This window comes from Athene noctua, chromosome 5 (assembly GCF_965140245.1).
Source record: "Athene noctua chromosome 5, bAthNoc1.hap1.1, whole genome shotgun sequence".
Taxonomy (NCBI): domain Eukaryota; kingdom Metazoa; phylum Chordata; class Aves; order Strigiformes; family Strigidae; genus Athene; species Athene noctua.
The window spans coordinates 41078917-41103293 of record NC_134041.1 but is presented as its reverse complement, the minus strand read 5'-3'; the positions used below and the strand labels follow the sequence as shown (position 1 = coordinate 41103293).

At 37.0% G+C, this 24377-nt stretch overlaps 1 protein-coding gene across 2 annotated transcripts in view; it reads right to left on the bottom strand.

Annotated features, from left to right (window-relative positions):
• Nucleotides 1-24377, bottom strand: part of DLG5 (discs large MAGUK scaffold protein 5) — a 112058-nt gene that overhangs the window by 42814 nt on the left and 44867 nt on the right. For both annotated transcript variants that reach the window (XM_074907154.1, XM_074907155.1), the window contains exons 3-6: nt 14058-14223; nt 8781-8924; nt 6010-6193; nt 2294-2553 (exon numbers count right to left, since the gene is read on the bottom strand). In XM_074907154.1, the coding sequence (XP_074763255.1) occupies nt 2294-2553; nt 6010-6193; nt 8781-8924; nt 14058-14223 (754 nt within the window). The remainder of the gene's footprint in view (nt 1-2293; nt 2554-6009; nt 6194-8780; nt 8925-14057; nt 14224-24377) is intronic.

Genomic DNA, 24377 nt, shown 5'->3' with positions numbered 1-24377 from the left:
AGACCATGTTTGCTAAGCAAAAAAAATATCACAGGTAAGAAGGAAACAATCCTAAAAACCAAAACAACCAAACCACAACAAGCATATGGAAGTGATCAGAGGGAGAAAGGAAAGCCTGTACCATAGAAGGACATTCTTATTCAATAGTGATAACTGAAGAAACCTGAAAGCAAAGTTCCAGCTGAAACACCTAGGTTCTGCTTGATCTTGCATTGCCTCCTAAGGAGGAAATACAGGCAGCTGGATCACATTTTCACAGATGCCTTCTGCAGAGATAGTCCATTTCTAACAGCTGTTGTGAAAGGGAATAGCAGGGTTGGATGGGTCAGCAGCAGGTTCGGTTTATAAGGAGCAACCAGTACTAAAAAAAACCCTCACCAGGACTACCTGCTTTGTCTTCAATGCAATTGCAAACTATGAACAGATCTGTCTGAATGCCATAGCCCACATTCAAAATGCAGAGACACGCGTGTAGGCTAAGGTTTAGCACAGGAATTATATAGCCAGTATAGCTAATTTGTAATCTGCAAACTATTCACTAACTAAATCATCTTGGTAGCATTCGTATGCCTGTGTTATTGTGACAATGTTCCAGATAAAAGAAAAAAGGCTCAGCACTTCTCTGATATTTAAGACCAAAGAGTAATTTAAAATTAAACTACAGCTATCAGTAGAGTCTTGCTCTTTCTGCTATCTTTAAAACCTATTTAAACTGTGTTTACACTTGGTGTTAATTTAGAAAAAAAAAAAAAATCAGTGCTGCAATTTATGACCCATTCATCCTCAAACTACAAGTTTGTTAAATCTTATATTCTGAGAAGTATACACATCTGAAAGGCATTTTAAAAAGTTTTTGTTAGTCATCCACAGAAATATAGTTTTGCTTATGAAGAAAGGGTATAAACATAAGACAAATAAAGGTTTCTAGAAATACAAACAAGTAAAATAGAAGTCCAGACCCAAAACCAAGTGAATAAAATGCAAAAATTCCTGAAGTTCAGTTATATTAATTCAGTTGGATCACTGGTTCACAGAAATGTGAATATCTTCATTAGATTCTTAAAACCAACCTCTGCTCAGTATCAAACCACACCTTCCTCTAAAGAAGGTGACCTAAATCACAAGGCCATAATCAAATACGTTAAGCTTCTGCATGTATCAGCATGGTTGCAGTATTTCTGTAGCATATATGAGGCTTTCCCTCACTTCCAGGAACCTATGACAGTTTAAATTACATAACTTCTTCTCGTATTACTCATATTCTCCTATAACCTAATTGGATGTATCACAACTATGTACATGCTATTCATGTGTACATTGTTATCTATGCTCAATCTCACCTTTTTGAATTAATAACTCTATAAAGGTGAAAAAAAACCCGGGTTTTGGCTTTGGTCTGTGGGAGTTGTATATTATCCCTAACTTATGTCAGTGAAAACATTCTCAACACGCCCACGGATGCTCTTTGCAGTCCTTGTGTATGTTAGTCTTCTTCCTATCCCAAATGGGTAACTGTATCTTACTGTATGCTTAGTATCTTATTATACTGTAGGCTTAGTATCGAGAGGAGTGGAGAGAAGTTACGTGTGGTGTGACATACTATCTGTGCCCTTCTGTTTTGGCACTTGTGCTGCTTGTAGCATCAGCGCCTGCTCAGTGAAGCAAGACTCCCAGACATCTGCATCCAGTGAATTCTGCTGCTGGTCCGAAGCTCTGTCTCCGAGTCCCACACAGTCTGCAATTCTAGTATCATGAAAAGTTAACTTATGCTTGAGAACACCTTCATTTGCCAAACACCTTTTAGGAATTATAGCCTCTTACTACCTTGTTTTTTGTACTTAAAGAAAGATATATATGTTCATGTGCTCACCACCCATTGAAGAGTTTCTTTGGAACACAAAGCCTGAGGTTTAACAAAATTTTGTTGGAATTTGACTCCTGTGTCTACAAATGAGAACAAATAAACATAGCTTGAAAGGCAGAATATCCCTTTCTCACATGAGCTAAACAATAGTTAAAATTCTTCATACAATGCCAAAACCCTGAGAAATCCTTTTCTCAAGAAAAAGCACCATTTCTCAAAATAAACTTCCCCATCACACCTCCTAGGACCTTCCAGAAAATCTTATACAGAAACACATGCTTATTCATCAGACAGAGGTAACATACACTACAAAAGAAAGTTCAAAAAAATAGTTACTAAAGTATTTGTGACTCTGTAACAGAGAAAATGCTAATTAGAATTGCTACTGCCTTCACAGAATACCTGAAGGGTATCAAAACCTGATTATACCTTCTAAGAGAGGATGAATATTGCTGCTGAAAGTGTATTGCTGTGTCCCTTTGCTTCATTAACGTGTCAATCTGTTTCTGAAGACGTCTGTTTTCCTCCTCAGCCTGTTCTAGGCGGCTCAGATCTGTATTGTGACTTGCGATCTTCTCATTGTACCGTTTCCTTAGGGCATCATAATCCTTCTTCACACCCTCTAGCTTGTCCATTGCTGTATCGTAAAGTTTATTTAATATCTCTGATGAACCATTTTGTTTCATAACCTAAAAAGATGTCAGAAACTCTATTAATAAACTCAAGTTTTTATCATTCCAATAAATTTGATTCAAAATATATATAAAAACAATATTAGAGCAAAACTATACTAATCAGTTTTATTAATCATTCTTTTTAATGACTAAGGAAACACTGAGCCTCTTCTAAGCATTACCTCTGCTTAATGTTAACTGGGTAAAAAAATCTGCTTTATCACAACTTAGAGTGCACAAGTTTATGAAAATCTCTAATGGTAATTGCTACCAACAACTATTAAACCCACGTTGTTTTAGAAGCACTCTGTGGTTTTAGCAAGAGGTAATCGTTACTAGATGACCAAGATGATGGCAGTAATTTTGGAATGCCACCACAAGGTGGCATTCATGACAGGTTGTCTGTATCCTCCATGAACAAATTAAATAACTTAAAACTTCAAGAGAATAAAATCTACCCTAAATATGTTATACATGCAGGCATATAACCTAATATTCATACAATATTTCATCTGAGAACTACCCACAGAGGTTTGTGTTTCAAAAGCTATTCATGAAATAGGAACTGGAAAAAAACATCTAAACATGAATAAAGTTTGACCTGAGTCTTAGTTTCAAATTATTATCCATTGACAAAAATCTTGTAAATAGCAACGTTGATTATAAATGAAAAGCAACAACAACAGAAAGCCCCTCACGTGCTTCAGCAATCTAGTCCTCCTTTCTCAGAAGGCAAAAAAAAGTCAAAGTGCCTGAAATGAGGCCTTAGCTCCCCCACACCTTTTTCTTTTTAAATTTTGGGTTTTTTTCTAGTTTGGTCTTTTAAACTGAAATTTGGCCTTGATGGAGCAGTGGGAAGAAACAGGAATGCTCTATTATAGAGAGGTGCCAGGAATTTATACAATCTTAACATTAGCCTACAAAAGTATGTCCTTAACTATCTGAAAATAAAAAGTATTAAAAACTGAGAACGAAAAAAAGACAGAAAATATGAGTTCTATAAAAAGTTGAAACCAAACACTTAACAACTACCTTACATGCACAAATTGGCTCCTCATCTTCTTTTGTGTCTTATATTCAGAGTAAGGACCAGTTCCTGAACATGGAAGAACCTGGATGCCTGCAGACCAAAAGGAAAGGCGACCAAAAGAGACTGCCTGCTCTTTGCCAGCTACTCACTGCCCATTGGTAGCAGATAGCAACCATCACTGTCAGGAAACCACTTCTCTATGCAGGCAAAATAAGAGAGACCAAGTTCTTCAGCCTGACACTGGTCTCCTTTAACTAACCAAGATACATAAAAGCAGCGAGTTACTGTTCATAAAACGGTCCTGGAACAAGGCTGCACTTTGGTGAGAGTCTCATTGGCATGGCTATTTCCACATACATCCCTATCCTCAGTGGATTCAGCAGCATAACCCACGCAGAGTGGACCTATGAGTTGCTAGCATGCATCAGTGAACCATTTCAGATAAGATAAACATACGATAAACTGGAAGCATATCTAAAGTGTAAATATAGGTTGATTTAAACTCACTTGAGAGCCATTTAACTGAAGACTACTTCCCAGAACATTTTGAGAACAGGTCTGATAAGCAAGTATTTGAGAATCCAAACAGGAACAAACCACTTCTCACTGTCTAAAGCATATAAGGAATGTCTTTTTGCTGAAAATATACTAAATAAAGAAGGATGAATACACTAGAAACTGGATGGAATTCAGCATGAACTTGCTAACAGAGATTTGACAGAGGAAGACAGAAATGACATAAACAGGAAGCAGTGTAATAAGGAAGGTGTCCCATTCAAAATCCAGTCTGAAAAAAAGTAAATAGTCCCAGCTGGACCAAGGAACACAGCCATAGCAACAAGAAACTTCATATGAAAGCAGCAGAAACTTAAGCTGGTCAGCTGCTACACAGCAAATCCATGACAATCCCACATGAAGAGTAAGTCGATCAAACATTTTTGCTCTCTGAGGCCACAAAGATGTGTTTTGCTATGGCCTGACAATGAAACAACACATCAGAAGGATCAGCAAGAGTTAGACTAATTCAGATGAGAAATGACAGACAAGCGAGGACTTCTGGCACCCCTTCAAGACATCATGATTCACTCTGACATGCTGAGAAATGGAGTTACACAACTTTCTCACCGAGAGTCACAGACATAGTTCTCTTTAAATGTTTAATCGTGATGTTGACATGAGACTGAATTTCTTTAAATAAATACTGATACTACAGCCTCCTCCTGTGCCACCAGATAATTTCAAACTTCAGGACAGAACTTTGAAATAAATATTCTTCTCTTGGAGGTTTTTTATCCCTGTTTTGCAGACTGCAAAACTAAGGCACAGCTATAAATTAAGCTATTTCCCCAGGTTTATACAGCAAAACATTTCTGCTATCTTCCAAACCAAGCTACTAAACCATTTTGCATCAGAACTCTCAGGTTAGAATCAAAAGGAAATACAAATCCTCACTCCTCTTTGCACTAGCCCTCAAGCACCCCCTAAAGCACTGTTCAGCACATCCAACTTGCTTTGACCTTTGCCCCTCCTACCCTAGCAAATAATTATTTTTGTTTGCATAGGTTTTGCTTCTGAAGCCTAATGTTTGACCTGCAAGTTTGCCCTATGAATCAGCCTACACACAGTTAACCGAGATACTCTGTTTAACCATTCCACATGTTGCTGTAACTATTCTAACTAAATGATCAGGTTTTTTCATAGGTGAACCATGAACCCGACATTATCTCCTCATTATTGCTCCTCACTCTTACTTTTCTTTCTTCACAATGTGTGAAAAACATTGAACAGGCCTGGAGACAGCCTGTTATATACATTTCCGAAATGTCCCCCTCTGAGTACTGAAAAGCTTGTCTTTTTTTGTTTCAAGTTCAAAAATCTTAATCAACCTGTAGCTTTGTTCTAATTGAATAGCATCTCTAAACCTAAATAAACAAACTTAGCTCTGTCACTCCCCTAACAGTGTCACTCAAATAACTTTAAACAAAACAAAATCAAATCTCTGTCACTCATTTTTTTACTGCGATTCTTTCCAAAAAATACAAGCATAGCATGCAAGTTTAAAGCTAGTCCTGTCCCATAAAATACCTTAGGAAAACAATCACCTTTTTAATCACTTTGCAACTTCAAGCTGGGTTTTTGATGCCTCTCCACACACTTAAAAATATATCATGCATATACAATCTTCCTCATGTACATTTTTTCCTTAAATTTCTTAATACTACTTAATATTCTATATCCCTTTCTTTTTTCCAGCTAGACAAAGAAAATTAATTAGTATCCAAGATCTCATTTTCTCCCCTGGTGCTGTAAAATGTAAGGTGGATTGTAGAATCAGTAAGACAAAAAAGGCAGCAACAGTACACAATTGGTTTTATTGACTTCTTTATAGAAGGAACAATTCGTGATCTCTTCCAGCACATAGACTATAAACTGTAGCTTACCTGCTGCTGCTGGCTGCGCAGGTCTGTTATCTCTTTCTGATCCTCATCATGAAGTCTCTTCATTTCCTCACATGACTGCTGGAGATGATTATGTTCTCGCACCAACTGTGTGTTTTTCCTCTTCAAGGTATCCATGTCCTCCTTCAGCTGTGACTGGTCACTCAGCAGTCTACTGTGCAATGTGCTGTCATGACATACAAAAAATGCTCTTAGCAGCCAACTTGACAGGACAAAGTCCTGGACTAATTCATTTCAAGTTTCCTACCAAGAAAGCAGGTCAAACTAACCAGTTCTGCATATTTGAGTATTCCAAGCACCAGGAAAAAAAACCCAAACAACAAACAAACAGGACCATAAGTATGAAAATATGCTGAAGTACAAAATACTGTTAAACCGCCTCAGAAGAGATGATGGATTTATGCCATCTATCTATGCCATTTCACAGCCATTTTAAAAGCAAGCATATAGACAAACAGAAACAGTGTAATACGAGCAAAAAATTATCCTAGAGACAACAGGAATTATCCCACTAAAACCTCCCCTTTCTCTCAGGCCCCTCAGCTGGGCAGCAGCTAACCAAAATACAACTAAATTTTTTTGTAGTTTTCATCTGTATGCTATTATTTAAAAAAAAAAAAAACCTAACAAACAAAAATCCCCAAACAAAAAACCCCAACAAAACCAACTAAAACACACTATGTATGTTTCAACTACATACAAGCAGGTAAAAAGTTGTCAAAATTACTCCAAACTTCATTATGCAAGCATAAACAACTGAGAGCCACATGAGGAGGCTTATCATTCAGATTATAATTCAAGGTGGCAGTCCAAAATTAGGCCAGACCACTGCTGAAAGAGCAGAAAAATCAACTGAATGCATTTTACTACTGAAAATCAAATAAAGAGTGACAATTTGTTACTGACAAGTATTTTTGTTGTTCAACAGAATGATTCAAACTGGAGTCTCACACCTGCTGGTAAAATGTTCAAAGTCCATCTTTATTTAAAAAAAACCACAAAACAATGAATAGAACCAATTTACATTTTAAGATATTTTATATTCCTTCCTTATGAAGTGAAAAAACATGTCCTGTACAATGACTCAAAGCATTAAAACCTTTCCTTAAAATTAGAACAATCTGCTACAAAAAAATAAAGCCTTTGACAGATTATATTCACACAATTAAACACACATAATCTCTGCATGTAGGTTATTAATCTGCTGAGTTTTGTTGGAATGGTAACTTTTTTTAAAAAGCATGGGGTTTTAAGAATTACTGCAGGAAAATAACATTTGAATAGTGTATTCGACTCAATTCCTTTCTTCACCCTGAGAATTACTCACAGGATGAACAGGAGTTGCATGCATGGATTTCAACATGTTTTGTGATGTTTTGGGCACCTAACTCTAACAGTGAGTTTCAGCCTCCCTGAAGTTTTAAGTAGAAAACTTAATTATTGAAATCCAATTACATAAATTCTTATAACAAAAAGAATTACCTCTGAATCAATTAAAATTTGCTATACTTTCTTCTGACCAGATAATTTTAGTCTGTAGGAAGTGCAAATGCAAGGGTTTTGCTTGTATATACGCATCATTTTGCAGAAGCCTAAATTGTTCATCTCTGAGGAATATGCTTATCTTCTTGTTACACTTGAGTATTTTAGTCAGTCACTCTACCTTTTAAAACTTAGAGGTTTTCTCCTGATATGAGAGGGTAAATCCCTTTATACTATCACAAAAATACTGAAATAAACGGTGTAACACAGTATGGTTTCAGGCACTATAGAACTTCTGAATAAGGTGAGCAAAACACTAATTTTTTTAGGATAAAGAATACAAGTGTTTCACATCAGCTTTCTATGGACATTGGTAATTCAGCTCTGAAAAACATCCATCTACAATGTATAGAACACTAATGCTTTGTACAGAATTCACTAGCAAATGAAAATGCTTAAAATCCTCAAATGAAACTAGGAATGAAGTTGTTCATAAAGAAGCCACACAACTTGCTGCATCTGCACCTGTTGACAACCTTTAATACTGTTTTCAGGCTTTGGAAGAAGAACTTAAGAAAACAGTACTTACCTTTAAAGGCTTGAAGAGCTGTGGGTGAAAATGTTATGTAAGAACTAGCAGCCCCCAATAAAAACAGATGCTGTCATTAAATACTAGTCATACTTAATAGTATATATTTAAGTGAAATTAACTTCAAACCAAAAATTTATCGCATTTCTATTTCTAAGATGTTTTCCCTTCAAGCAAAAACCCCCATGTTCCTATTTGCATCAACAACTGATTTTTAAGCAGAAATACATGCTAGGAATATTCACCATTTTCTTCCTATTTTATTGCATTTTCATAAAAGCTTGCAATTGTTCTAAATCTGAGTTAAAATTTACACAAACCAGCATGAGAGCTATCACAAGCTATTAGAGTAAGACATGACATTCTCTCTAATTGTATTCTGCCCTCCAATCTGACAGTAAAACTATTGGATTATTATTGCAAGTCGGCAACCATGCTTTCCTTGCCAGTGTCCCATCAAGACATAAGGGATTTCTATCTCAAATTCCTCAAAGTAAAACAAGTAATCCATACTTTATCATTTCCAATGGGCCAGAAGTGTTTTATCTGATGCAGGAAAACATTAATCTTGCCATTAAAGTGGAAAAACGGAATTTAAAAACTATGATTACTATGTTCTAATACTTCATGATCTAGCACAGACTGGTAAACTCTTACAGTGTACAGCTTTACTAATACTTACTGATAAAAGTCTGCCTCTTTTGCTGCTTCTTCACACCTTTTTAGTGTCTTTGTGTGTTGATTCTGCAGAGACTGTAGGTCTGACATGGCCTTCATGCACTGAATTTTCAGTCTTTCATAATCATGATTTGGTTTTGGACTAGGCCTATCATGGAAGAAGAATATGAAGTCAAACATCAGCTGCTAAAGAAAATGCAAAGTCTGGGAAATTACTATCCGGTCAAACAATAATATCACACAACTGTCGATATTTAGGTTATATTATGCTTTAACTTAAATACTTTGCATTAAGATGTGACCACAAGTAAAAAAATCACTGACTTTAACCTGTATTAGTTTTATAATGAGATGTAACATCTAATAATCTATCACTGACACAGCCAAAATAGTACTGAGCAAGCATGTACCTCTCTTTTGAGCAGCAGTATTATCACAGATAAGAACTGTCACTTGATAGAAGAACAAGTGCTACAATGTCAAAACTCTCAAAGAAAAAGCACAGAGCTGAAGAGAGAGTGGGGCTGAGGTTGCCAGAGTCAAGTGGGGGTGCATGGAGACCTGAGCTAGGAAAAAATTATCCATCTAGGCAGCAGGTGGAGGACCTTGTCTATAGGTCTCTAGGAAAATCAGGGTCAGGGTGGAGAGAAAGACCTCTGATGGGACACCAAACAAATGTCTCTGTGCTGGCAGAATTCGACCAGTTTGACTAATCCAGCATTGAATTTAAATAATTTGACCAAGTTATGCTACTGAATTATATATTTGATTGAGTGTTACCATATTTTAAACTATTATAAGTGAATGACAAAACATGTCAGAACATATTTCAATAAGATAACCCAAACTCGGTCCAAATAATTATTAGGACTCTACAATATAATATAATCTCCAATAAACAATTTTCAGTAAATTGAACAAAGTGGAAGCCAAAGTCAGTCAAAAGAAAAATTGGATTGGGATGACTGAGAGAATAGAAATTTTCTAAAATAATCTCCCTTGTTATGCAATTGACCAACACAGATTATGTCTAAAATCTATGGTCCCTGATCATGATACCTTTATTTATTTATTTATTAGAAAAATCATCAATCACGCTAGAACTGAAATTAGCAGGATTATGCCTCCTGGTTTTGAAGCACTAAGCTTCTAAAGGAGACTCTAAATTGAACTCTTCCTCCTCTGCACGGTCACAAAATTTTTGCACCCTTGAATTTTGTAGTTTTAAAATCAAACTTCTGACAGCTGTCCCTATGTCGTCTCCTCGGTCTCTTATAACTCCATGGACAATAAAAAAAGCAAAACCAAAGCAAAAATAAAACAATTGCTTTCTAATTTAACTCTGTTTATCCTCATATCAGATTTGCTCCGCTGCTGCACAGATCACCCTTTCTCCCTCCCACCTCACTCTCTCCCAACAGGCTTCGCTGTAAGCGCAGCCTGAAAAGCAATCAGAATTCTCTGCTTCATACAAAACCAGCCACACGGATCCTGGAACTGAAATGCAGCTGCCAACTGAATCAAAATGAAGATGGTTTCATACTACTGCATCAGTGAGAGCTGCTGAAAAAAAAAAAAAAAACAAAAACCCAGCCACATTGATTCACAGACTTTTAGGGAGTGTGTGTACAATATGAAGGTGCTTTTTAGAAACCCAGTTGCATTTGGGTTGCTGAATAGTAAGGCCTTCAGTTGTACCTCCTCTTTTTCTCCCTTCTCCAGAAAAATGCTTCTGGGGAAAACAAAGACAAAAAAACCCTTTCTTGACTGACAGGCTTTAGCTACAACTAAAGTCAAAGTCAAAAAGGAGCCAAATACTCAAGTCACATTCACAGGGATATCTCCTAGGTTTTCTTTTTAATTCACTTTTTGGTGGTGCCAAAAGTAGTAGTACATTATTCATACGGTGTTATGGATATATAACCACAACCACTGCAGTGGTCTTTTAAAAGACAAACTTAGCTATCACAAGTAAAACTCAATTTGAAATGTTCACACCCTTGAGAGAATCACTAAAAACCCAAGTATTCATTTAACTTAGACTTTAGGGTGATATTATTGAAAGTGAACACCATCTGTCCACCACACTTATTAAAATGACAACATTAATTGAAGCACAGTGTAACTCTCAGTTAAAGTGTTAACCTTACTGAGACCCATTAACACATGTTCATATTAAACCTGTAATCATGAATTCATATTTGACTGAAACATTTCTATGTATGAATTTTTACTAAAGGATAACTATTAGGTAAGTCTCAAAGCTATGGTGAGAATTTGTTCTACAAGTCTTAACATCAACCATCTATATTTCATATATTGCTGAAGTAACACTAGCACTATTCTAAAGACAAAAAAAAAATTCCTATAAACATATTGATACCATGTAGGTAACTACAGAAGTGCACGTATCTACACAATGAGGAAGGAAGAACAATGCCAGCAGTAACATCCTGTGTCCTAGCTCATCTACATGAAGTAAAAAACCACCTGGATAGCCAAGGCTGTATGGTTCCACAGTGCTGTTCCAAGGGTTTTGTCTCAGCAAGAAAAACAGGGATACACACAGGAGGAATATTAGAAGTCAAAAACCCAAACTGCCATACAAAGCAGTCCATTCAAACACATGTAGTGGTTGACTCTTGTTTAAGTAAGACCACCACAGTTTTATGCTGAAATGCCTCACAAGATACAGAAAACTCTGATAAAGGAGAGGTGTCAGTTACTATTTCGGAAGCATTGTTTCAAATGTTAATAAAATTTAAAATGCTAGTGTCAAAGGTCCAACTGTTTTTTTGATGCTGATACTTACTTAATGACTCTAAAAATCCTTTGTATTCCAGTGGAATTACCCTGAGCATAAATCAAGGCCACAGTGAGACTGACATTTATATGTATCTGATGCTAACATAAGAGCTAACGCCAATGGCACATTCAACTTTTTGGGCAATGCCTACCCAACAACTTGAAAGTGTTAAAATTTACCATTGCAATTCCACCAACAACAATTACAGATTACACATAAAACAGCCTCTTTTCAAAGGCAGTTTTCAAGAGTTTTATTTGTATTGAAGTTCTCTTCTACTACTACATAAGTAGTAAGAATAGCAAGTTTAAGTCTATAAATTTAAGAGTGCTCATGGTGCACTTATTTGGTCAAATCTTCGCTGAATCACCACAACACATGCATGCATACAGTTACTGTCAAGTGACACAAGTACAGCATGAGCAATCCTACTCCTGACCAGCAGGATGACACATGTTTATCTGATCCAGCACATCACAATTCACTTCTGTGGCTCCTCTTCCACTGCTCCAGACTTAGTCAACACTTGCTTTGGCAAACAACTCTCGGTTTTGCAACTGCCAGCCTTCACAGCCAGCGCAGCCCAGCCTACAAATGTGTTGCTAGCTGAAACCACTTTGAAGGACACCATTGCAACATGTCAAGATTTGCCTCTACACCACCTGTGTTTGGTACAGCCATGGTTAAAGCAGCATCTGCTGCAAGAAAGCAAAAGCCCTTTCTGGGTAGTAAAAGTCACCATCTAAATAATCATCTTCCAGGTTTCACACTTCAGAATAACAGTTTGCAATGTCTGGGCTTTGACTCCTGGAAGCTGAAGATTAGTTTTATATGAGGAAAGAATGCAAAATAAAGTTAAAAAACCACCAGCAAGCTTTCAAAAAACATAGATGTGGATGTGAGTAGTTGCTTTTATACTGAAGGAAAAAAAATCAACTAAGAATTTCATTCACTTCCCACTCAAATATTTGGACGGCAGCATCCTCCATCTAACAAATACTGTCCAAGCACCGCCCAAATACAATGCTTATTTTGATGAGTTATTCTTTAAGCTGTAAACATTTATATTTTCCACAATCCTACACTGGCAGCAAAAGACTGATTTGACAATTAAAGAGAAAAAACTAGGGCTGTCTATAGGACAGCTCATCAGAACTTTATTGATAGCATCCTGGATTATGGAGAACATTGTTGTAAACTATAAAATCCTCAAAGCCTAAGATCTAGTGACTTCAAATAAGAAATCCCTCTGTATAATTAAGTAACTGGAAGGTATGCAAAATATATTAACACTTGACAACCTCCCATACCCACAATGCTTGGAGACCTTCAGATAGAACACAGTGATCAAAGTAGCCCTCAGAACTCATGGGTGGAGGAAGAGGGCATTAAGTTGAGTAACTAAGGAGTGAATAAAATGCCCAGATTCTCTCAAGTCCAGCTCACTAGTTCAAATCCTGACCTTATCTCACAAGCACGAAAAGTTTAATTAACGACCAGACCACCTTCAGATAGAGCTGATGAAGTAACAAACAACAATAAAACACTGAAGTTCAGAGAAGTCGTGCATCATGGCAGCACTGCCAAAAATCTATTCTTTCCTATTATTTCTGATTCAGTGGCAGACAATTTTTTCCAAGGTTCAAAAAGATTCTTACACGTGCTTACTGTAGACAAAAAAATACCTGCTCAGTGTGTCCCAAGTCACATTTATAAACATCAGCCCTCTAAAATAAACCAATTCTGTATCCTACCCAATAAACCCCTAACTACAATTAACTCATACTCTCCCTGAGTACTACCTTCCTCATAACTTATCAATCCTCAAATTAGAATGTGGCATAAGGCTGCTGGCCATTAACTGACTTAGAACATGTGTTATTTTCATTTGGCAGCACCATAACTTCTCAGTGGATGAGAGTTCCTTACCCTCAATATGTTAATACTACACAGTCCCCCAATATATCAGAAAGTCCAGCTCGTCAAAAACACTTAGTTCCCTCCAAAGATGACCAAACTCCTCTCTGCAGAGGCACAGGAATAGCAGAGAATTTTTTTCCTCTCTTAATTTCTGTCATCCAGCCAAGTATTCTGAGCTATTTTCCTTTTTCCTCACTTGCTTTCAAAACAGCAAATGCTTCAGCCACTGTCTTCTTTCTCTTCCCACAACATAACTCAGGAAGCCTAAACAAATAGCCTGCTTTCTTCTCTCAACATATACATGAGCCCTACTCCCCCTCATTCCCACAGCAAAATTACTGGAGAAAGTGGGAATCTGTCACAAGATGTTCAACAGGCAGCTCTGTAACCTGGATGTGGTCATCGATGTAGACACACATCACCAGGACACAGGTAAGTTACAAGCAACATATATACATCACAATATTCTTGCTGCTTTACAAGCAAGCAGAAGCCAAGACACTTGAAATCATTACCAAGGACTAAATTAAAATTTTACATTTCCTTTATTTTTACCTGCAGTCATCAAAAGTTGATCCAGGAGATGAAAGTGCAAGTCGCTTGCGCAGCTCATCCCTCTCTCGAGTTACCTGACGGAGCTGATACAATATTGTCTCTAGCTTCTCACTCATCTGTCTTGTATCTATTACAGGTGGTGGAGATGATGCTTTACCAGTCGTACCTGACCGAGAGACAGATAATTGGCAGTCAGATAACTCCTCAAAAGAACAATACGACTTCACTAAGGAAGTTAACACTAATTTTAAAAATCCTGTATTTTGGGGTTCAGAATTCTATTCAAAAATGAAACAAGTCATGGAAGTTTTCACCAGTCAGTTGACACAAGAATAACTCCAGGCAGAAAGGCCTTATGTGTGTTGCAAGGTAAGTTTGCATGAGTAGCTTCCTTGATTACTCCTGAACTTAGAAATTGCCTGTAAGGCAAGGCAAGTTGTGGTTCACAATTGCAAAGACCACAGTGACAGAAGTCATAGGTACAAAGTTATTACCAATAAAGAACGATGTGCTTGCTTCTAAGAAAAAAAAATTCCACCCACATCAACTTACCCCAGTGACAGCAGAAAAACTGTTACAGCACAGGGGCTCTTTTCCAACTGCCAACATTTCTTTTGAATGTAATTCTATGCTTTCACATGTCACAATTTATCATGCTTTCACATGTGCAACTTACCAACCCAGTACGCAAAGTTAAAGATTCAACTTGCCAATAAATGATGAGAAAAAGGCTTCATTTTTAACAACACTGGCTAAAACTAGCACATTACAATCACTGCAACTGGACTACACATCAAATTTCCTCTAAGGGGCAGTCATACATTAAAGAGTTTTGTGGAACCTTTTCATTCTCAGCTTTCTTAATATCAGAGAGGAATGATCATGCCTATTGTCAAAGAGCTACACCAACACAAAGAGATCTTCTGCCTGAGAGATGAGAGTCTGATACATTGTTTCACAACATGCTGACAATTAATTCAACTATAATTTTCATTCTGCTCATTTTAATCCCAGACACAAAAACTAACTCAAAGATACAGGTCACAGATGTGAAAATTAAAGGCCTAAATGTATATAGGAGATTGTTATTTTCTACCTAAAAGACAAATTCTAGAAATAGTTTGCATAATTATACAGCTGAAACAAGTTGATGACATACATATTAACTTGTTAGGATGTACCTTTATTACGCCTTTTCCTAAAATGAAGAAACAAAAGATACGATAGTAAAATAATGCTCACTGACAACTGCTTTTTGAAAGAAAGAATTTCAAACGAAGTTATTTCTTGTGATTAAATACTAACGAGTTGCAGGGATTGGCTTTTTATCTTTAAACCCAGTTCAGGAAAGTATTACAGAATACTAAAACTCCCTCCAGCTTTCAAGAAGAACTACCTGTGCTTTAAAGCTGCCACAACCAGAGTAACTGCAGCATCAGGGTTATCATACATACAGCATCTAAAATAAAAGGAACCCTGTTCTCATTCCTTTCAGCTGTTACTCTAATTCAGCAAATGAGAGTTTATGAGCACAGATTGTTCTTTTAATCTAACTATTGCTTAATAAGTGAACTGAAGAAAAAAAAACAACACAGGAACAGCTTGCATTCTGTAGAAAGACACAAACTTGCATCGCTCAAAAGTCTCAATGGAGGCTGCATTTCGGCTTTCTCCTACTAGTTTGATTCATTCCTCCATCCAGATGAAGCCCCTTCATCCACAAGGGCTAAGATCTCACACTTTTAAAATACAGTTATCCTTTCTTTTTCTAAAATAAGAATCATTCTATGTAATTTTTAAGGCAAGGTTATATAGGAACCAGTAATAATACAAATGCACTATCCTAGGCTCATGATATAGGGAATAAATACAGAAAAAAACAAATGGACAGATGAAAAAAGTTAGAATACATATTCATTTGGAATAGTTTGGACACATCAATGAGCAGGGAATTTCATAAATAAGTGAAAAGGTAAAGGCAGACAAACCTAATTCAGGTACTGACAGGCTGCATGGTCTTGGGTAAATTCAGTGGCAACCTACATATCTTCCTACTTGAGCTGACACATCAGAACATTCGCAACACTAAAAAAGTCCCCTTCTCATCCTTACAGAGAAGTTCAAAAGTTTATCTGTCATTCTGAGGCTGCTTGTGAACACAACAGATTAATAGGATGCAAGGGGCACTAGAAGAAGGAGGAGATAAATCAGGAAGGCTGGTGGGCTTCACATGGAGGAAAGGGCATTGGATTAACAATAGTCCATCACTAATATCAGTGTTAAACCCAGCAGCAGTCCCATGGACAGTGACTGCTACAGAAGTCCTACACAATCATGCAACAGCTGCTCTAGGAATATAAAACACAGCAGTAGGAGACAAGAATTATACATCTGCTTCTCCACCTCTTTTCCCCCCAAAGCTTTGACAGCATCCCCGTGACAATCTGAGGAGAACATTTGTGCACGCAGTCCCAAAACTGTGCCAAGCAAGACAAGACTGCTTTAAATAAAGATAAGCTAATTAAGCCCTAGGAAAGAAGCTTTCTTGACTAATGTGAAGCCATTTGTCTTACTACCAAAACCGGTTATTATTGACACTTTTTACCAATACATCAACAAGTACTTTCATCTCAAATGCAATTATGTTGTTGTCAATGCCTAATATCAGCCAAGAGATGTATGCCTTTTAAGTGCTATAAAAACAGAGATCAATATGCTCTAGATATTCTCCTTCTTACCCTTAAAAGAAGCCCAAAAAGTTTATGTTTGCTTGATTTACTAATAACCTTACATTTTCATTAGTTGTACAAAAGGTCTCATAAATGTTAAATCAGATTTGTATATCTTAAAAACCCCCAACAAACAGGAATCAAAATATTTCAGTAAACTCCTCCTTCATCAGAAAAATTTGATATTCTTCATTTCCTTTAAAGGGACTTTTATACTTGAATGCTAAAAGCCTTTTACTGCATCTGACATCCTGATGCAGTAGAAGGGAAGTAACCTGTGCTTCCAGCTTTGTATTTTTTTTTTCCCATGTGACTGCACACTTTACACAACAGTACTTCCTTTCTGTACTTTAACCAGTCAAACTGGTCTTAAAATGTACAAGCCTAAAGGCTAAATCTCCATTATCCAAATTATGCCACCTTTCAGCAACTCATCTGCTTTCTCAGACAACCTGGATTTGTGGAAACGTATTTACTGCACATCCTGCCAAGTGCAACTCATTCACCTGCTTCTGTAAGCCTCACTACTCACTCTTCACATGAGCTGCACTTGGGCTCTGAGTACGCAGCCATATGGAAGTCACCTCCCTGGTCAGCCTCCAGGTAGGTGTGCTTCACCAGCTCCTGAAACAGCAGTCAGCAGGGATGTACCGTGTGGGCAAAACGCATTTTGCCCATAATGCTGTAGATGTATTAAGTCCTGAGTATGCATTGCCTTAATCTAAAGCAAGATTTTGCAGGAATTCCATCATACATTGCATAAAAGAAAAGCTTTAAAAAGAGAAGCTGGAGCAACCATATCTTTCATAATTATAGTCCAAATGCTGGACTTTGCAGAAACCATGAAGATCCATTACTGTAATACATACTAAATAGAATTCTTGATGATTACTCTAATCATCAATGATGGAAGAGATAATACAGCCACACAGAAAGCATTGCTCAGTTAGCTCTGTACTTGGGGATGGGGTAGCAACTTTTTGGAAAAAAAAGAAAAGATAACATTGTAAGAGAAACACAGCTGGGAAACTGGGAAACTTAACTTGACCGAGATGTACCATAATGATGAATCAATATAATGTTGAGGTGGGAAAATGGGTACCAATGCATAAACAGCTACTTTTAAGAAATGCTATTAACATATTTTTAATAAACTCATTAACCTGAGAAATACACTTGTATGACAGGTTCAACTAATTCAAAAGGCAATCTGTCACAAGCTAAAGGAATGCCTGAATTTTACAATAATTTTCTTTAACTCATAAATTCGGGCTAGTTCTTGCTTGCAAACAAACAGGAGACTATTCATTGTACAGTCAAGCCTTCTTCAGTGCTTTCTTTCATAAAAAATAAAATCAACAAGGATGTTCAAAATACTATTTCTTTATGGCCTTGTAAATCATGGGAAAAAAAAAATTATAAAGACTTGCAAGGTGTATTGCAAAACACGATCAACAGGGTTTCCTCCCCCAGCTCAGGAAGGGGTGGGGAGTAAAGACTTATGCCTGCTGTAGGAAAATGCATGCTAAAATATTTACTTTATTTCAATAATTTATGAGAACTAGAACAGGATTACATATCAGAAGTTACGTTCAGATACATTTCTTCACATGTATCTTCTGAAGTGGTCTTGAAATAGCAGAGACCACAAAACAGAAGAATTGCATGCAGGTGAAATAAAACAGGAGTAAAACCAAGCAGCAATACATTGAGGAAAGGAAACTGGAAAGTAAAATAACAAATTGTGGAAACAGTTTCATCTGACAGACAGAAAACCTAACAGGTTATGAAAGCAGTGAGGATCATGTAACATGCAAGGACAAAAGAATGAGTAGCACTTTGATATTTGTTTTAATGCAGAATATAACAAGCAAAACAAACCCACCAGCATGTAACACAAACTTTCAACTTCAGCAAGTTTAAGACTTCAGAAAGAACTGAACAGTGGTCCTAGAAAGATCAACGTGAAAGGAAATCTACAACCTAATACTCAAAAATAGCAAGGAGGGGGAAAAGAGGGCAGATAAGTTAATTCAAAAAGTCCTTGCAGAACTTTGCTGAGCTAAAATACAATGGAGAGTAAAACCTGTTACCACGACAAAGGAAAATACAGCTGAAGTTCCTGTGTTTGAACATTCAGGAGCTCCCTGGTGGGAAAGCTCCAACCCTACATTTGTCAGGCTTACAACCATCCACTGAAAGCATAACCTAGTCAAAAGTATCCAATTTGAACCCAAGGGGTACAATGACTAGGGTCAACCGCTGCACACCAACCAAGGGGATGAGACTCCACCAGTGCTTGTTCCTTCACATCATCTTCAGAGGAGCTGCGAGCATCATCTCACCATACTGTTTTTATAGCCCCAAAAGACGACTGCTGACACCAAAAGGATTTCCTGAATGCACAGGCTGGTAAAAGGCCCCAGGGAGTAGTGAAAGACACCGTGTTCCAGACATGCTGTCTGCAGTGCAGGAGATGGATATTCACACACACTGTATTTCCATTCAAATCATTATAGACCGACCAAATCTTTGGAAATTCATCCAGATCTGACTAATGTTACGAAGATATTATAGCAAACAAAATACCATGAAATGTTCAGCTCTTCATCAGTGGTTCTCAAGCCCTATCTATGCAGAACCCTTAAGAGACAAAAGTAGTAACTCAAACAGATTCATTATACAAAACGTTTAAAAAACCAAACCAAACCAAAACAAAACACCCCATCAAACAAACCTACCCAAACAAAAGCCAAAAAAGGCCAATGCCCCTCCTCCAAGATTGCATCAATATACATCAGCAAAGTTAACTTTTCTGTTGTTACTGTTGTGGGTTTTTTTAGAACAGGGTACCAAATCCACTGAGTAATTCTTGGGTACCTCTGAAGTGACAGAAGTTAAGAGAACACTCTGCATGACTACATGTCAACCCATAGCTGCCTGAAAATGGATGCCATCAAAGTCAGTGATAATACTAAAGCTATTCAGAGTGCTTATTACTTAAAAGATGGTTATTAATGCACACACCAACAATTAGGTAAAGAGATTAAGGATTAATCCTAGGGGTATCTACATGATTCATAAATAGGGTAAAATAAAAGGAGATTGAAGTTACTTTAAGTTTGTGCAAGAGAGTTTATTTCCTAAGTTAAAAGTCTTGTTTCCAATAAATTAAACAGATACTACTCAGATCAAATGAGAAAAAAATTACTTAGAAAATAAATCTACAAAAAGAGGTTTAATTCAATCATTGAGGCCAAATTTTACAGGAAAATTACTTCTGAATAGACAGACTGATGGGCGAGGAGGTAGAATATAGAAGGCAATCACTGCAGTACAGAAAACAATTCTGATGTGCTGTACTGGTAGTGTTCCTAGAACTTCTCATTCATTTGTTGCCTTTCAGCAGGTGTAATACTGTCACTTTTTCCTCTGTCAGTATTCGTTGACTGTTCAGGTATCTTTACCAAATAAAAATTTTGTGTTTGTGTCAGTAAAAAAAGCAAGAAATATAACAAGAGATTCCTATAAGATGGGGGGCGGGGGGGAACGACGACACACGGAGGACAGTATAAATCAATCACTTTCAGTCTAGGAAGGAGTGTTTATCTTTGACTGACAGAGTATCATAAACCACACCTACATCTGAACACTTCCCATGAATAGTGAAAACAATTTCTTTGTTATATACAGCTGTAGAAATAAACTGAAATCACAACAACATAAAAGGACAGTTGTCAAAATGGCCAACATGAAAATGGGGAATGAAAGACTACACATTGTCAGGAAGGAACTATCATCTGATGAGAAGGGGGTAACATTTGCTTTGGAGTAAGAATTAAGGCTCTCAGATTAAGTTATTTGAATTGCAATTAGTGGAAAACTATTTGTAAGTAGCCTGTCAGGCTGATAAACCCACGAAGTGTTAAGCAAGGAAATAATGTCAGTTGAAGTCAAAGTTGGACAAGCTTGGTGGGGACAGATATAAGACCACCTGATGGCTAAAAGAAAAAGTCATAAAATTGTCGTGCCAGTGGTGATGTTTGTTACAGACTGTTAAGTAAATTCCCACAGGAAAAGATAGCACAGTGCTATGAACAGTAAAGAGCAAGAAAAACCACTTATGTCTAAAAAGGTGATACCATTTGCAAAGAATTGAACAGCAGGAACAATAAAAGTCTGTTAAAAGTAATAATATGCTATGTGGAATGAAGAGGATACCAGAGTGACAGCTGTAATCAAAACAATGCAAATAGATCCTGCTGCAGAAAGAAGGAAATTATACATGTGGAAAAACGGAAGGCCTTCTGCGTTTCAAAAATCCTCTCATTAGGATCTTACCATATTTTCAAAGAATGGAATAGTATGTAATGCCTTTATGTTAAAAGCTCATAATGAAAAAGCATAATGGAAGCTATCCTCTGAGCCATAGCCTGACTCCTGCACGCAATATGCTCATTTCCGTTAAAAAAATGTTAAAAAACCCAAACCAAACCAAAGAAACCCCTGTGCATTGAGGAGGAGAGTAAGAATCACATTTTTAAAGCACTGGAGGAAAACTCTGAAGTTTCATTATGGTACTAGAGTAGATTAAAAAAATGGCTTGATTCCAGAAACTATAATCCTGTCATAGCATCATATTGCTTAGGTCAGTATGTGTTCCTGGAGGCTCTAAATGCAGTACTGTGTATCAAAAGTCTTGAAACACACCATGTAAGTCAATTTACAGAGGCTTTTTTAGGCATCATGGGCCAGAACAATAACTTACCTGGCTATTGTCAAAAGGAAGAAAGGAGCTTGATTTTGGAAGAAAAGAGCAAGGAAAGTAAAAAATAAAAAAGATGGAAATTTGGAGTAGATAACTGAGGAAGGCACCGGAACTAACAAGGGCACTGTGTTACTATTTCCCATAGCACACCAATTTGATGATTTCAAGCTGAAGCACTATATAAGCAGGGTGATATTTGGCTGTATTGTATCATCTGCAGATAATCTTTTAGAACACAGGCCTTCCATCTTTTCTTAGATATACAGAAAATTATCTGCTGGGATACAGAAAGAACATCTAGTCCAACACTCCTGTTTAAGGAGGAGCAGCTAGAGCCAGGTGACCAGGACTGTCGTTTAAGTTCAATTTAGTGTTTAGTGAGCATTTATCTTCAAAATTATAAATATCAAATGACTGAGTGCACTATACAAATTGGCTTTTTTTTTTTTTTTTTTTTTTTTTTAAAAGGGGGTCTTTATTCTCTGTTCTCTTCTTCCGCATTATCATGACTGGTCAAGTAGGAGACTAGCCAGCAACTGTCATGTATAGCTATGTTACTGGTTTCTATCCAATTCCTAAGTGACACTGTTCTGTGCTTGGCAGGCCAGGCACTGAATCTCCATAAATAATTATTCTGATGTCAGAGATGCAGGATTGTAGCTCCATATAGAGAGTCTGCCCAGCATGGGGAGTGGGCAGATGAAGGATGCTTTTATTTACACATAAAAATCTTTGTTGTTAGCCAAGAGCAAAGAGAAAGAAAATATGGAAAGAACACGATGATTTAACAAGGATTTGTTCCTTTGGGGGAAAGAAGGTGGGGCTGAAGCACAATGGTAGGATGCAAGGATTACAGAAGTTTATATTGTACCTCTTTTGGAAATTAACAGCAAATATTTGCCCTCAGTACCATCAAAACTACCTATTTTACATGCACATCATAAACTTTATTAATACACAGGCATGAAAAGGAAGGAAGACTAAGGAAAAAAATAAAATATTGACATCTAAACCAATTTTGAATGGTAAGGAAAATACACAAGAACAACCTGTAAAGAGCAATGACCTGTCATATTCTGTATTTTTATTTACATACAGATACAAAAGAAAAAATGTAGATACACCTATGGACAAGGCAGACAAACTCACAAAGAGGAGTTTCTTCTCCAAGGTTGCTACCCTGGCTGCTACACAGGTGGGAAAACTGGCTTCCCCTCAACTGCTTATTCTACCACATGCACATGAGGCTGGAAGCTCATTCTTGTTGCATCTCTCATGCCCTGCAAGTCCATCTAGGGAGGGAAAGAGAATAAAAGCTTGCATGATATCACAGTAGTCAGGATAGACTAACCCTAAACTCTTCCCTGAGTCACATTATGCAAGTTATATCACTCCTTGCTCTCCTCTTATTAGGGCTACAACGTTATTGAAGACTTAGAGAACCCCAGCATATCCAGTTGTTTCCCGTACAGAAGCTGCTCCATAATTGTTCACCCCTGCTGCTACTCTCCAAGCTTGCTGCCTTCTTATCTTTCAATGGAAGAATCAGAACTGCAAATACACCCGACTTGGGCACACCACTGGTTCATACAGTAATAAAATCGTGTTCTCTCATCCTTCCCTTTTCCTTTCCAAATCCGAACAACATGTTTTATTTATTTGACTGAGACTGAGCCCATACTTCCTTAGAACTACCTTTCAAGAACAGTCATCTTAGTACTATTTAAATCTAGTTCTCATATCAGGGTCTTCTGGAAAATAAGCCCACCGTTATATGCATCACGTTCATAAATTAACTCATACATAAATTAACTCAAACATATAGAATCATCTCAATTTCACAACATCCTGGCTTACTTGGAAGTATTTCAGAAAAAGATTGTTTAGTTAAGAATGCTGGCAGCAGAAACCACCTTGAACAATAGCTAGGGTGATTAAGGTTGGGAAGAAACGATGAAGCACACTGACATATCCTTCTCTAGCTACTTTTATGAACTATGGAGTCCAAAGACTACAAATAAAACATTGTATAATCTCTCCTAGTTCAAAAAGGCTAAGATTCACTCTGCTTCTTTATCTGGACTTAATTAGTGGCCCCAATACCTTTCTCATTTCTTCTGAAAGGTCAAATGCGTAAATGTGTTTCTGAGCTACTTGACAAACAGAAGCTAGACCAGAAATAAAATTTTTTAAAATCTTAATGAAAATCAGTATTTTAAACTCGAGAACAGTAACATAGATCCCTTTTCTGCCCCATGAGGAAGGTCCATGTGAGTGGGGAAATGAAATATTCCTTTATATACATGTGTGTGTACATATAACTATCAAACTAAACATATTCCAAGCTTACACTGTCTCCAAACCATAAACTATTTACCTTTTTTCACTGATGCATTAATTTCACAGGCTGAACTTATAATTTCCACTCCAAAGAATTTCTCTTGTGAAAATGTATTCCAGTGAGATGGGGACAGAGCAGAGGGGAGATGTATGTTAAATTTCTGAAATGCTATAGCAACCCAGTATTTGTTGGGATTTCATTCAAATAAGTATATGAAGCCTTTGGGGAGCTGGCATGCAAACAGTTTCAGTTATGATGGTTTGTCATTCAACAAATCAGACACTATTAATCTGACTGCAGCTTTGAAGTGACTTGCTAACATGTCTATTAGGATATGTTGGTTATTAAGAAATTTTGCTATTGATATTAGATCACATTAAAAATATTGTATCTTGCAGAACAAGATGTGAGGTAAAGAAAATGATTGAGGAAAAAAGATACTCATTAATAACAAGTCTATAATAAGACTATAAAACAAACAT